The sequence below is a fragment of the Watersipora subatra genome, chromosome 4, assembly GCF_963576615.1.
Source record: "Watersipora subatra chromosome 4, tzWatSuba1.1, whole genome shotgun sequence".
Taxonomy (NCBI): Eukaryota; Metazoa; Bryozoa; class Gymnolaemata; order Cheilostomatida; family Watersiporidae; genus Watersipora; species Watersipora subatra.
This window is the reverse complement of record NC_088711.1, coordinates 18,516,059-18,532,627: the sequence shown is the minus strand read 5'-3', so window position 1 is coordinate 18,532,627 and position 16,569 is coordinate 18,516,059. Positions and strand designations below refer to the sequence as shown.

General features: G+C 34.6%; 1 protein-coding gene across 5 annotated transcripts in view; it reads right to left on the bottom strand.

The window, feature by feature from the left end:
- The window catches only part of LOC137393268 (uncharacterized), a 63,662-nt gene that overhangs the window by 32,471 nt on the left and 14,622 nt on the right, over window positions 1–16,569 (bottom strand). For 2 of the 5 annotated variants that reach the window (XM_068079738.1, XM_068079739.1), the window contains exons 3-6: window positions 9,088–9,204; window positions 2,624–2,647; window positions 1,683–1,917; window positions 1,436–1,554 (exon numbers count right to left, since the gene is read on the bottom strand). In XM_068079738.1, the coding sequence (XP_067935839.1) occupies window positions 1,436–1,554; window positions 1,683–1,917; window positions 2,624–2,647; window positions 9,088–9,184 (475 nt within the window). In that variant the 5' untranslated portion in view covers window positions 9,185–9,204. Of the gene's footprint in view, window positions 1–1,435; window positions 1,555–1,682; window positions 1,918–2,623; window positions 2,648–3,039; window positions 3,146–9,087; window positions 9,205–16,569 lie in introns of those variants that run through there. The other 3 variants (XM_068079741.1, XM_068079740.1, XM_068079742.1) reach the window with 3 other exon arrangements.

The window sequence follows — 16,569 nt, the reverse complement described above, 5'->3', positions numbered from 1 at the left end:
AGCTCCGTCGAAAAAACAGTCGCTATCTCTAGCGCATATTTAGGCAGTTGCATCGTATGTATAAAGTCATATCGCGGTAATGATTTTATTGTGTGTCGTCGTGCATGTCTTGGACTATACCACTTGTCAAAGCTACTAGAATCGTGCTCGCTAAAAAAATTGGTAAGCCAATTAAAAGCGTTTCGTTGACGAATTCGGTGCGCATGCACAGCTCAGATGATTCTGTGATATTCTGCCAAATAAATCTGTGAATTCTGTGAAATTCGTGAATTCGGTCAGATTGAACGAATAATTCGTTAAGTGTGGCCGGACCTTTATGGTACCGCCAACAGATTAAAAAGTTATGCCTAGTTTTTCCATTGTGTGATCAAAAGGGTGAGTTTGGAAAGATCTTGGAACAAATTAGACAATTTACATGTATTTTATTGTTCGTATAATGCAAAATCCCTATAATATAAATGTTTCTAGAATGTATTATATATGTTGTAGGAGTGCCTACTGTATGAACACAGCTTGTAGGGTAAAGAAATGTATTTAAAGGTGGGTTGCACCAGAAACCCACCCGTAAACTTGTCATGACTAGTTCAGGGTTTTATTAGTTAACTTATCAAAATGGCTCAGATCTCAGTCTACTGACTCTCTCTTCTCCCTCTGCCTGCTCAAACACATAGTTGGGCAGAGGAGAGTTTTAAATTTTAACGAGTTGCGCTTGTTTCAGACAGGGAGCTTCCTAGTTTAAAAAAGGTTATCTACCAAATAATGGTATGTATCAGCCAATTTGAAGCATGAAAATTTTATGGCAAGTATTTATCTCAGAGAACATTTATATGAATGTGTTGATATTAATTAAAGTTTGAAGCTCAAAATGTAATGCAAACGCAATGGAAAAAACCCTGCTGCTTATGGGTGCTTTATGTAAGTATTGGAGTCATCTTCTTTTAAAAACAAAAGGTCGCTGCTGAAGGTGAATTTTTGGGGAAGCTGTTTTCAATTTAATAATTGAACGTAGGTTTTATAATACGGCTACACACATAAATACAGGATATTTAGTACTGCAAACAAGCCAAAGTATAACGTTGAGGCACAGGTTGACAACATCCTATAGTCTAATCAGAAAGACTGTTTTGTATGAATGTTGTGAACAGTTTCTATAAAAGGAAAATATCTATAGATTTATTAACCTTTGGTCCCTATTATTTTTTAATTTATTATGTTTTATAATACAACTATGCACATAGAGACAGATCTACAGACAGACAGTCTAATACTGCAAATATAAACCACTGACAACTATGTTAGATGCTTGTAGACCTCTATAATGTAACCAGAGTAAAGCCCTCCTGCAGTAGCAGAAAAAGTGGTGAAAACCGACTAGTAGAGTCTGAACTGTAATGTTTGAGCTTGCTGTCAAGACGATATTAAAAGGCTGTCATACCTGGAGCTATGACTGTCAGATTCTTTGAGTCCCCATTACAGAAGTATCTCCCAGAATCTTTTGGTTGTGCATTCGAAATAGCTAAAACTATTAGCTGGTCTGTTTGAGTTAAATTAACCCTGTAAAAAAAGTAAACTTGTCAGATTTAATGGGTTTTCCCCACAAAGATATACTTTACTATAAACAAGAAAGGAAAACTTCTTACACCAGTTTGAAAATAGTATGAAGTTATGATGAAAGTGCAAACCTGCCAGCCTCATGTGATACCAGACGTTGTTGGGAATCAACTTGATTTGTTATGAAGAGGTTGGCGCTCCTGCTATAGCCTTTGTCGCAGGAGATGTTTAGAGCGTCTCCGACTTTAACAATATAGCCTGAGTAGCGATCGTAGGTAGAATATTTATGTCCAGTGAGTACAAAGAAATTAGCTGTCATCACTAAGTCACTGTACAAAGGAGTTGTGCTCACCAGTGGGCTTCCAACTGTAATGCAAAATGACTGACAATGCCTTTCAGTTGTATGCTAAACGAATTACCTACTACATACTCACACAAAAATCTATTTTAATATTTAAATCGCTGTGTAAAATAATAAAATAAATCTTAATTCATTACAAGAAAAGAGAAGATATAACAACTTTCTTTTATTTCATTGGCTCATTCTTTCTATAGAGATTTCAACACAATTTAGATGAATAGGTAGGTTTTCTATGGCAGAAAATATAAATTCAGCCTATTTGCACTTTTTAGCAGAAAACTTAGCTCTTGATAAAATGACAGCCTAGCAACAAATTTTAAATAAATAAAAAAATTTTCAAAAAGAAAGTTTCATGGCATGTGTTCATGGTTCCTTAATAAGTAAAAAGTTAATAGCGAAAACAGGCTTCTCAAAACTTTTTAAAAGCAAATATGGCTGTAGCATCTTAAGGTGTGCAGCTGTAATACTAATAGCTCTGTGATTTTAGCCGTAGAGCAATCTTTTTGCCGCATATAAAGCATATGATGGTGTTTTTAAATTGCGCTTATTTTCAACATTGCTGCAGCATTTCCACATGTCTATAACCATACTATTGGCTGATTTATCTCCAGTCTTTTTGGATTACTTCAGGCTTCAAGCTATGCAGCAGGATGCTGTGTAGGCTTTCAAATGCAGGGATAAAGGCATAAAATATAGCAAGCAGCAACATACCAAGAATAATAACAGCCAGTCGTCCTACAGCGAGGAAGGTGACAGTCCAGTAGAAAACAAGTCAAGTAACAAATATGTAAGACACAGGGAGAAAGATGAGGTATACTCTTAGATGAATTTTGGAGCTTAATTTTGAGCTTATTTATTGCGATTGCTGTTTTTGAAAAAAATTGTTTTTGGTTTGAATGAGATAAAAAAAATTGGTGATGTAATAGAGTTGCAATCAAGCAACCATTACTCAAGTCTTTCTGATATTTGTGAATAGATATATTGTAATTTCGGTATCTTACTGTAATCAGCTTTTGACTTTTAGGTATTAAGTGTGTATATTTATATATATAGGAGTATTCAACCTTAATAATGTATAAGCATTCATTCTTAATTCCTTATTCATAATTAACATTTTTTGAACTAACCTCATTGAGCTGTTCTTATTGTTTGGTGCTGATCTTCAGAAGCATCTTAGAGTTTGACCATACTGTTATACAACAATTCAAATATTGGCATATTGATCGCATGTCTGCGAAAAAGGGTATGTTGATAAGTTGACTTGCTGATAAACAGCATTGAGTCAGCTTATTAAAGAGCTACCTGATGACCTATTTCAGAAGCTCTATCTGGAGTCTATGGAAAACCTTTTTGTATGTAAAACAATGGAAAAGGAAATATTACAATACTAAGTGAGTATTGTCAGGTGTTGCACAGATAATATAAAAACTTGCACGAAAAATTAATTTTTATTTTATCTTTACAACTTTGCATATTATGCATTAATTTTACTAATTAGTTTAGCTAGATAATTACAATTTTAACCATAACTCTCTTCATTCAACTTTTCATGGATTAATTAGACAGGATCCTAGCGGAGTGCCTGGCATTGCACGAATAATAAGAGAAGCTTTTGCAGTAAAACTTTGTTTTTAATGAACGTATACCACATTTACTAATCTAACTTTTAAATAAGGGTGTTTGTTTATTTCTGTGTGCGCCATAAGTTTAATTATGTTTATGTTATAAATACATATACAGTCAAACATGGATAACTCGCCCACGGATAGCTCGAACACATGGTTAACTCGAACGGTTTCTTTGGTCCGTTCCCACGTAATGATAAATTGCTATAGATAACTCGACCTCAACTCTGTTAACTCGAACAGTTTTTTGCCTAACAGCTACCGAGACGGTTGTTATCGCTTTAGAAAATCACTTTATTCCAAATCATAAAGGTAAACCTCGACTTTTCGTAAATCATAGGCGTCGTTATTACCACCATTGGCAAAATATTTTTGTCAACGACTTTTCTAAAGGTTTGGTGAGTTTTAATTTTTACCAAACATCCGCTTAGCGATCGCTTTTCGGAAGCATGGACAAGTGAGGTGACCTTTGCATAAACTTCAAGAAAAATCGGCAAAATTGATCTCGGTTAAAACGCTCAAAAGAAAAAGATGTCTTTTCTTCTGAGCATTTCAACAACGATCAAGTTTTGCCAACTTTAATCTGAAAAACGTCCTGGCAATAACATCACCTCAAACAATTAAACAATCTCAAGTGATAGAAAAATCTCCTATACTTTTTGATAAAAAAGTTTTAAACTTTACATTAGAAGTATTTAATTTGAAACCAGCCATTTATGCTTTTGATTTCCATTATAGTTTGTATATGTGCATGTATCTCCTAATAAATAAATAAATACATGGACTTGTGACAGTGCTCTGATAACTTGAACGCTCTGATAACTTGAAAACTTTCGCTTGGTCCCGTGAAGTTCGAGTTATCCATGTTTGACTGTAGTTATAGCATTTTAGGTAAGCCTGAGCACATATTTTTTTTCTAGAACACTGGCAGTCTTGTGCACCATTAAAGATGGTAGGTGTAATAAGAATATCTAAAATTATTCTATAGCATGGCTAGATGGCTGCCTGGTGTAGTGGTTAGTGTGTCTGTTTGTAAAACTGATGTTTTTGAGTTCAGTTCCAGTGAAAAGTGTTTTTTTTGTTTTTAATGCTAGCAGAAGCCGCAAATGTGTGTATTGCATCACTATAACTGTACCGCGACACCCCAACAAAAAACACTCAAATTTTGATATATATAGATTTGCATCATAAATTTGAAATATGATATAAAAGTAAATAAAATGAAATATGAATGAAATAAAGGGAATTATGCAATTCACTCTTGTCACTCACCCTGGGCTATAGTAATGGTTATGAGAGGCTGTACATCTATTCACCCTGAAATTTTGTCAGTATTATCAGTCTACCATCCCCAGTATGAACTCACCGATCTTGCACCACGACCTCAAGTAGCCATTAGACACTTGGAGTAATAGGACATAAAATATACTGTAAAACCTTTATTTGAATGCCATGGCACTCTATTTTTCAACTTTTCCCTTAGAGTGGCGCTTTATTAAAGGTATCATTCAAATAAAAAGAGATGTTGTATTTTGCGAAGAGATTGTTGGAATTTTGGGAAAATAAATTTAACACTTTTACGAGCAAAAGTGAATGTCGCCTAAATTTTGTAAACTCCTTCGAGCGAGTGACAGTAACCTTTTTCATGCAATAAATTTGCTATAACTTACCTCCAACTTGTTGTAGAACTCCAAATGAATATGCATTAGGAAGCTGAGCAATATCTCTGCCAGTTGATATTTATTGCTTGCAATTCACTTACAATGAAATTATAGCCTGCGTTGCAATTTGTTGGAGCTTTCAAGTTTTTTATTTCATTTTAAGTTTGAAAGCATGTTTTTATTTTATAATTATATTTAACAAGGTTACATAAAGACTCATTGTACTCATCAACATGTTTGCTACAGTTTGCAGCCAAAACCGGTTTTTTATCTGCAATAGAAAAGGGGTTACGAGAGTTCATTCGTTGTAAGCCGAGTTCAGATTATCATGCACAATCATGCTATCAAATAATATGCTATCAATTTTCAAATTTATAAGTTATATATATCAAGTGGTAAAAATATATATTCAAGAACAAGTAACATAAATAACCATAATTATAATACATGCAGAAACAAAACTAACATTTTGAAAAAAATTAAAATTTTTAAAACAAAAATATTAAAATCGATTGCTCGGCGAGTAGCGTTCTGATTGCGTTTTTGTTTGAAACCATTTCATGTTCTTCTGGCTGTTCAATACCTTCCACAGCATCTTCTGACCTCAACCCACCTTCTGCACAGCTGAGCTAGTCAATATTACCGACCAAACAAATTTTTAACAGAACAAAACTTTTACGCGATACAATTTTGAATAGACACTTCTAGCACAAATAAAGATAAACCACGTGTAATCAAAATAGCCTCAAAGTGTTAGCCTCAAAGTACGTAGTAGCACTGACTCCGTCGTTAATGCAAAAACTTTCTTCACATGCATCAAAATATCAAGACTGCATTAAAAAAGGACCTACTATTAGCCTTATATAGTTAATAATTATTTCTATGGTGTTGCAGTCAAAACTTTTAACAAAAAAACCTAAAGACTTGAAGTTAGAAAATGGACTTTGACACGAACAAAAAAACCTAAAGACTTGAAGTTAGAAAATGGACTTTGCCACGAACAAAAAAACCAACGAATTGTTACTGATGCAATCTAGTCATTACTAGTCATTACTAGTCATTACTAGTCATTACTAGTCATTACTAGTCATTACTAGTCATTACTAGTCATTACTAGTATGGTTTTGTGGACACTTTTCTACTGATCATCTGCGATTATGGATTCGTGAAGATTAAGGGTGTCAAATAGTGACGGTCAAGCAGAAATAGCGTTGAAATAGAAATGGCGTTCAATTAAAGAGTAGCGCCCTATTTTTCAACCCTTCTCTCATAGTTACCCTCCAGTAGCAGTGGCATTTAAATAAAGGTGGCCTTCAAATACAGGTTTTATGGTAATTGTCATGTACATGTAGAAAAGAACTTGCTGCCTACCTGCCCGATCAGCCCCTTGCTGCTAGAGGTTTGGTCAGGCCTTATTCTACACTGCAACTATAGTATCAGTGCTAAAGACTTTATGGAGCATCATTAAAGGCTGGTTCACACTATATCGCCGTATCTCGGAGTCAATGCCACAATACTTTGGTGATTGTGGATGATAACGATGTTCACACTATCACAAACCCATTCCTGTTTGCATCAGCAAATACTCTGTGATGTAGTGTTCTCCGTTTTCTTTTTAATTTTTAGCGAAGAAAACTCTTTTTTTTTCGTGTTCTTGAAGCAAATACTAATCCCACAACAACTATCATAAATTGAAATAAATAAATCACGCTATCTGCAACAGTGAATTACTACCACCAAAATGGTTCGAATTGCACAGGCTGTCGTCAATGCTTGGCAAAATATTGGAAAAGTTGGACAGTGGCAAACTTTTCCAACATATCCGCATTGCTTTGTCGATACTATCAGCCCCGGTTCACATACTCGACGATGAACGCTGAAAAAAAAACAACGACATAGAAAAGTATAGTGTGAATCAGCCTTTATCCAAGTTGAATAGCAAAAAATTACCCCTTGAAGTTTATGTTGTACCTTCCGAACATGTTTATGAATTCTGAATGAATTTAATTGCACTTTGTAAGAAAAATAATAGCAATTGTAAACTTTTTTAACCTTTGTGAAACATTTATGAAAGGGAGCTGTTTATAAAAGTGCTTTTTTGATTACAGAATGTGTTTAAGATTGTCTAGAAGCTCTCCAAACACAACTGTATCGTGATTGTAGCGAGTGTAACGATACTGTATCTAAACAGTTTGCGACGAGCGTTAATATTGTCTACTGGCAATAATAGATGCAACAAACATGATTTGAACGCATAATACCGGATCCGTGTCTGGCCTCAATGAAAATAGTTGCAGCCGGAACTGAGAGGTTGACATCGCAGTCAAGGTCATTGATTATTAGCATGAGAACGTTGTTTTTTTCTTTCAGACTATGCCAACAGTAACCATAAGTGTTTTCCTTTACAAATCGTGTCAACAGAATAGTCTGTATTGTCCTTCTCAACTTAAGGCACTTATGATTTCAGACCTTTTTGCTTCTTAGCCCGAGTTCCAGGCTTAACGAAATTGGTTCATTAGTTTTTTAAGGTCATTTAACAAAGAATGCTAGCATATTAAGTTTTATGGCAACGCTATTTGGTAAAACTTATATTAACACTGGTATTTTGTTTTGATTTGACCAAATACCATTAAAACAGTGCTCTAATGGTTCTATCTTCATGAATATTAGCTGTCAACTCATATCATTAATGTATTACCAAAAGTACAGAAAGTTACCAACTGGTTTCAACTGAATTTTGGTCTAATTTAAATCAAATACCGAGTTTTAGCAACTTTTATATGTCACCGAAATGAGTGAAAAGATTTGCGATAATTTTGCAAAAGATTTACAAAATATTGACCAGAAGCAGCTGTAACATATAACTATATTTAAATCGATTGGTTTTTGACTAAAATTTTTAAACTTTCAAAAACTTTTAAAATTTTGTCAAAATTTCCACTTTTGTATTCATGAAAACAGAATTATTATTGGTAGGCTTTCAAAAATGGTTTTTGAGAACACCTAATTTGTTGCACCTGCAAGTTTTCCAACTTTTAGTTTTGTGTGAGGGAGAAACTTAGTGCTAGCACAATCCATAAGATGAGCCACGCAAGCTGATTGGTGTAATCTATAAGCACCACTCAAAACCCCATGTGAGATGTATTAAAACTGTGGAATGGATAAATACGACACAAATTTTTAGCATTTGTGTAAACTGCTTTGACCACGCTCTGCAAGTACCAAAAATTTTGCCAAAATGGAAAACTGATCACCATATTTTCAATTACGGACAGTTAGCTTATGACAGTGCTCACTAAATATGACTAGTGATATTCTTATTTTTGCTAAGACATTTTTATGAACAACTCTATTTAAAGCTATTAACAAGCATATCATAATGCATTATAACCAAGGATGTAAATAATCGCCAGGATAAGCAAGTTTGTCTAATATTCACTCATTAACTAGATTGCATCAGTAACATTGGTAATTCGTATGTCCATGTTTTTCAAAAAAATGGCCCCCTCTTTTTTTCTAGCCTAAAACTTGCCTCATGAATTTTCTTTTGTCTCTAAATTTGATGTTTTGCTCTGCTAACATCCAGAAGTAATGAAGAAAAATGAAATACCGCCGCAATCTTGTTATAAATGAATATAATTTTAAAATGCTGCCATGTAGCCTAATCATTAAATGAACTTTTGAGGTGTTTTGAAACACTTATCTGTTTTATAGCTAAAATCAAAAGTCTGAAAGTTGAAGCGAAATCTTTCACAAAAATGATTGTTTAAGTCAATAGCAAAACAACTAGTTGACTTTTGGTAATAGTTAGCTCTTCTGGCAGCGCAACGGTTAATAATAATATAAAGAAAATAAACAGTAAAAAGGGTAATCTTTAGAGCAAACTCACCAAGAGAATTCAGAAAGGTGTCAGCAGGTGGATCTCCTTTTACAGACAGGATGAAAACTATTAGAAGCGAGGCAAAAGCTAATGGCTTCCATCCCATGCTTGCAGCAGATGAGTGAACTGCAAGAGAGTGGATTGTTATATCTAAACAAACAGCCTCCAAATACATGACTTGTGATTGCTCGAGATGTCCTCATTTTGCCAAAATAAACAGACAGGCGGCAACTTGTTTACATAAACTGACACACTAAAGCGGGTTACTGTCGGGTAACTGGCTGAAGGTCAAGCTTAGGGCGCTGACTGTGCTGACAGTGCACATAATTTAAGGTAGTTAAATATTTGTACCTCTGCCATTTTGTAAAAGTTCGTCGTATATAAGTCATTTGAAACGTATTTTAAAAATTGCGAAACCTGTTTATTTTAGTTAAACAATACCTGCCATTGGTCACAAACATTCAAGTGCAATTTTTTGTTTTAGAAGCTGTAGATGGATGTCTGATAGATTTAAACAATTATATAATAGCTATCATTTGTAAACCCATTTGTTAGAACACGGTCAGTGACACCTTGGCTACACTGTTGCTGTAAACTCAACTCCTATGGCTTTAGCAAGTATTATTTTTTATTAAATAGAAAACAAATTACTAATTTAAACCACTTGAAATCTATGTTTTAGTTTACTAACACATTTACAAGTTTCCTAAAAATATAATTTACTATTATGGATGTCAAATAGCCTCCTAATGATTGAGTTGAAAACCCGTTTCATCCTCTCAAGTATTTTGTGAAGATAACTCTAACGCCAAAGTATTTTCTTAATAACATCAAAGCTCAGAGCTGAAAATGCCCAAGTCAAATTTTTTTAGTTGAAAGTTCAAAGATAAACAAATTAAATTTTATGTTCAAGTTACGTATGTTGAAATCGATGAATCATCCTCAACATAGAAAAATTTTTACAAAGTAATGTATTCTTATATCTTCGCAATATGATTTTTCAAGATATATTCAAATACCCAAATATAACAACACTCGAATTAATTACTGTCAACTAAGTGTCTAATGTTTAAACTACAAAAACATTTTTTCAAGGTGTCTATCGACACGTTACATAAAACGCTGATCTGGTATTTTATTCGTGGTAGGAATCAACGGGTTATAGATTTTTTTCTGTTATTCCTGCTTTTTCATTCTGTCAATATTAGAGAACTCTTATTCCCAAAAGTTTTATTTGAATATAACTCAGAAATAACCTTTATTCAAGTTCAAATAACATACTAATAGCCTTTATTCATGTTCACCCAACATACTAATAGCCTTTATTCAGGTTCACCTAACATACTAATAGCCTTTATTCATGTTTACCTAACATACTAATAACCTTTATTCATGTTTACCTAACATACTAATAGCCTTTATTCATGTTTACCTAACATACTAATAGCCTTTATTCATGTTTACCTAACATACTAATAACCTTTATTCATGTTTACCTAACATACTAATAGCCTTTATTCATGTTTACCTAACATACTAATAACCTTTATTCATGTTTACCTAACATACTAATAGCCTTTATTCATGTTTACCTAACATACTAATAGCCTTTATTCATGTTTACCTAACATACTAATAACCTTTATTCATGTTTACCTAACATACTAATAGCCTTTATTCAGGTTCACCTAACATGCTAATAAAATATTACTATAAGAATCATTTTTTGCTACAAACATGTAACCGGGTTACATAGTTGAAATATTCAAGCTTTATCTGATATGAAATGTGTATATTGGTAATGAAACTAACTCCATTTTCAGAAATATCTAAAGACTACAGATCTGCTTACCTTGCTGGTCAATACAGGATTACTGAAACCTGTGCTTGAACCGGGTTTAGCAAAACGCGTGATGCGTGAAGAAACGGGTGACGTTGCGTGATGGCTAAAATCATGCCAGATCGTCATAAAATTGCTTCCAATGGCTTACCAGATGCATTTCAAGTCATATCTCAACAAATCAGTGATTTTCTTTCCAAGATTAAATTATTTCAAGCTGATACAGGCCGAAGTTTTTTTCAAGCATGTGTGACTATGACTCTTGACAATGTTAGAAAAAATTTTGTTTGAGAAAAATCTCAACAAACTAGAAAAATGTGTGAGGGTCAAAATTGGTCCAAAATGTATTAAAACTACCTAAAAACACTTTAAAACCTATTAGAAATTGTCAAGAGTCATATTCACATGTGCTTGAAACAAAAACTTCAACCTGTATTAGCTTGAAAATAATTTAAACTTGGAAAGAAAATCACTCGTTTGTTGAGATATTATTTAAAATGCATCTAGACCATTAAAATCTGGATATTACTTACAATCCATTGGGAGCAATTTTATGACGGTCTGGCATGATTTTAGCCATCACGCAGCATCACGCATTTTTTCACGCGCATCACGCGTTTTACTAAACCCGTGCTCTGACAAGATAATACTGGATAATACAGGATAATACAGTAATTATATCAGCTGGACTGTCTGCAATAGCAGATTTAAGAGTCGTGTCAACATAAAGCACTATTTATTACCATCTAACCGGTGATTTAATGACGTACGTTGCTATTCGAATAAACAAGACCTTGACACAGTAGCTCGCTACAAGATAAACCCTTGATCTATGCAAAAACAGACTGCATTATATTTTGTTAGTATTGAGGCCTGCCTACTTCCTGTGTGCCACCTCTAGACCAATAATACAATCATGATGTATATACAGTCGTTATCTTAAGATAACAACTCCATTTCCTGCATTTCCTATCATTAATAGGTGATACACTTCTCCCACCTAGGAGGAGAGCTATAACAGTTAGAGCTCTAGAATGTTCTAGCATTGTGTCAGCTATAAAGATGTGCTGAATTTAAGGAATTTTTGAGGAACTTTGTATTCTTTTAAGAAAAATAATTAAGCCACTTACAGTGGCAGCAGACAGACTTGTTTACATAACCCTAACGTAACCTTGAACACTCCAATGCGGTCAGCGACTTTTTTGTGTTTTTGTTAGATAGAGCAAAGTACAGTAGGTTTCAACTAGCTACAGCTACTAGCTACAACTTTATATCCTTTCTCCTGCAAATATTCTTTTCCATGCACCTTAAATAGGATTTAGAACTTAGTAACAATATTCTATTATATATAAACATTAAGTAATAAATGCTAGAGTCATTCACACCTTTAAGGAGAGCAGCTGTGACCTGGCGCTACAGAACACCAGACTTGCCATAAACAGATTGGGGTTCAATACCCACAGGCAACTTTAGGACCACTGATGGCCATGGTTGATGACTAAAACGACATCTAATTTTAAAATTGCTTTCCGCAACTGGTGATGTTTCCAATCATCGGGTGCCAGTGCCACTGTATTCAGACATGACCATGGAAGGTCATAAAGCTATTGTTTGTGCAACATGGGCTTTTAAAACATGCATAGCTTCTCCAGCCTCCGCATATGTCATACTCGTTCTGCGAGGGACTGCTCTATCTTCTTACCTTTAATTATTATTGCCGAATTATTTGAATTTGCCAATATTTAATACAACATTTAATACAATATTCAATACAATATTTAATACAACATTTAATACAATATTTAATACAACATTTAATACAATATTTAATACAACATTTAATACAATATTTAATACAATATTTAATACAACATTTAATACAATATTTGATACAATATTTAATACAATATTTAATACAACATTTGGTAAATAGTTGAACATGTACATCAAGTAATTTCTAACTTGTGGCATTCAAAGGTTTTAAAAATGTTTTTCAAAAGACTGCAAAGAGGCTGAAAGCAAAATCAATAGAAAAGGTAAAAAAGACTATAAAGGTAAAATAAATTAAGCCAAGTTGGTTTAAATTTCACTTAGTCTAAATTAGGGCAAATTAAACTATTTTTTATAGTCTATCACTTGTGCTACAAAGCCTGTGGTACGGCTAGCCTGTGGTACGGCTAGCCTGTGGTTCGGCTAGTCTGTGGTTTGGCTAGCCTGTGGTTAGGCTAGCCTGTGGTTCGGCTAGTTTGTGGTTTGGCTAGCCTGTGGTTCGGCTAGCCTGTGGTTCGGCTAGCCTGCCTCTAAGGTAAAGTAACAATAGAAACTTTGTTATCAGTCCTTCAGAAACTTTCATAAACGCAAATGTTTTTGTAAACATAAGTACATGTAAAGATATAACTTTATATTTTAAACTTGCAAAACGATAAATCATGTGTTAGATTATGCTCAACTCTGCTTTATGCTGTACAACTAAATCTGAATGAATTCATCTGACAGGATTGCAATTTTCTCATACATGCATATACAGAATAATTGACTTTCTGTGAATTGAAGACTGAGGCAGATTAGTTGTTTCATGACATGGAGTCAACTCTCATTAGCAATGGGATTTGTCTCCTTTGTCAGCTCTGAGCTGCACTGATGAGGCTTCAATAGCCGAAACAGCACTGTCTGTAGCATGAGTACTTGCTAGCATATTTTGGTTTGGTTGAGCACACTGTGAGAGGTGCGGCACTATTAGTCTTTGTGCAAAGCTCAACCAATTTGTGATTTGAACACTCTAGTGTAAGCACATTGACTTTCTAACAGCTTCTTAAGGTTCCTGTGAGGCAACTTAGTTGTTTCATGGCAGCAATGCATGAATCTTGACTATAATTTTCACTATGGTAACAGCCATGTCTGTCTGTCAGTCTATCTGTCTGCCTGTCAGTCCATCTGTCTGTCTGTCAGTCCATCTGTTTGCCTGTCCAAAGTCATGCTACGACTGTTACGAGAAAACGTTGCCTCTCACCAGAATCAAACTCATATATTCCATTTTGGGGACAGGCACAATACCAGCTGCACCACTCGACCACCTTCTAAACTGCAGAATAGTCGTATACATACTTATTACCCCTGATGCTCTCTCACAGCGCATTGGACTGCCAGACTACTAGCAGCCGACTAACAATAAAACTAAACTCCATACAAAACAGCTATATCTACATACGTGTATATACCTGTCAACATGATCTTAAATGCAGAGCTTGAAGCATAAATACAACACCACGGCAGCAAAAAAGAAACCTGCCACTACCAGGCTGCCACTACCAGGCTAAATAGTGCTGCTGATATGTGACTTAATATTGCAAGGGCTGCGTATTTCATCTCAGCTTTATTATTCAATATGTCAGTTTTTGTGTAGCATTTTTTGGTGCAACGCTCAAAATGGTTTTCTGCTGTGTTATGAATTCATGTTGATCAACACGTCTAAAAAAAACTACTTCAAATATGCCAATAGACTATTTTCAAACTGCAATTTTACACATTGACAAACCTCATTACTGCTGCAGTCAACAAGCTTTGAAATTAGTCCACACGGGTTTGCCATGCATAAGGAGATTATTTGCTGACACTCAAATGATTGTGGGTAGGCTGATGACATGACTAGGGTCACATGACTAGGGTCACATGACTAGGGTCACATGACTAGGGTCACATGACTAGGGTCACATGACTAGGGTCACATGACTAGGGTCACATGACTAGGGTCACATGACTAGGGTCACATGACTAGGGTCACATGACTAGGGTCACATGACTAGGGTCACATGAATAGGGTCACATGAATAGGGTCACATGACCAGAGACTAATTATACTTTAGCCTCTTGTAATCAATGCTTTTATGCTGTATGATTTGAAAACACTATTTCTTCCGAAGTCTCCAGTGGGACTTGAATTCCAGGCATTCTAGTTGTCAGTCTAATCAATTAGACTCCTATTCAGGAAGTGTAATCTCCCCTTGGCTTTAAGCTGATTATAAACGAACTAGCAAACTCCTTTATTTATTGATTTGTTTGAGAAGCAGATGTTCAAAAGGTTCAGATATCAACAAAGGAAATTATGGCCTAAAATAACTTCAACAGCTTTCAAAATAAGCTCAAGGATGAACCTAAGCGAAATGTTCATAGATTTTATTAGAAATTATTATTATTATTCTATCATTTGCAATTGTTTTTGACGTTTGATGTGATCTGACTGCCAGGATGCTTCAAGATTAAAATCAACAAAACTTCATCGCAATTAAAATGCTCAGAATAGACATCATGCGAGATTACGGCCCTAATCAGCTATTGCGTTCAAGTTGAACTGTTACGCGTCTTTATTACATGTATGTTGGTCTTTATTACATGTATGTTGGTCTCTATTACATGTATTTTGGTCTCTATTACATGTATGTTGGTCTCTATTACATGTATGTTGGTCTCTATTACATGTATGTCGGTCTCTATTACATGTATGTTGGTCTCTATTACATGTATGTTGGTCTCTATTACAAGTCTGTTGGTCTCTATTACATGTATGTTGGTCTCTATTACATGTATGTTGGTCTCTATTACATGTATGTTGGTCTCTATTACATGTATGTTGGTCTCTATTACATGTATGTCGGTCTCTATTACATGTATGTTGGTCTCTATTACATGTATGTTGGTCACTATTACATGTATGTTGGTCTCTATTACATGTATGTTGGTCTCTATTACATGTATGTTGGTCTCTATTACATGTATGTTGGTCACTATTACATGTATGTTGGTCTCTATTACATGTATGTTGGTCTCTATTACATGTATGTTGGTTTTCTTGCAACTACAGACACCATAATTGCACTTTCACTACATCTGAGCATTTTAACCGCAATCATGTTTTGCCATATTTAATCTTGAAACATCCTGGCAGTCAGATCGCTGCAAACATCAAAAACAATCACAAATGCTAAAAAACATCAATACTTTCTCATAAAATCTATTAAAATTTTGCGCAAGTTCATGGTCATTTGGCAGGAAGAAGAGAGCGTTTATCTACTGATTGAGCAGCAACTATTGTTGCTAATAAGAAAAAACTGCAAGCACAACTTGTAAGATATTTATGGTAACCTCAAATCACAAACTTCTGGAGATTTCCACCTACAGTATGCACCAGAACAAGAGAAACAAACTACAATCATGATTTGGTGCTTTTTGGGATGTCCTAGTTATATTATCTACGTACATGTAAAGGGTTAAGTGTGATGAAATGCTGAAATCATATTGTCGAGAAAGATATACAATAAATATTCGTTTTGCCCTATGCATCTCCATATAGGCAGCAAAAAACAGTAAATTTAATTTTCTTGCCATCGAGTGCGACAGCAACCATTCATAACAGTCTGTGTAGTAAGTTTGTTTTTGTGCCAATCATTAGTCTATTTTAGGCAAATTTTTTAAAAGTCTCTGGACAAAAGAACGAAGCGTAATAATTTATTGCCCGTACTATTAATATCCTTTGCTTAGTCAAGCAGGCAGTTTCCTAGACAACTGTAATAGTAATAACCGTAATAATAATAATAGTAATAACTTACACTTGCCATTGTCCGGCACTGCTGCTCATGTATAAGAATAGTAAATGA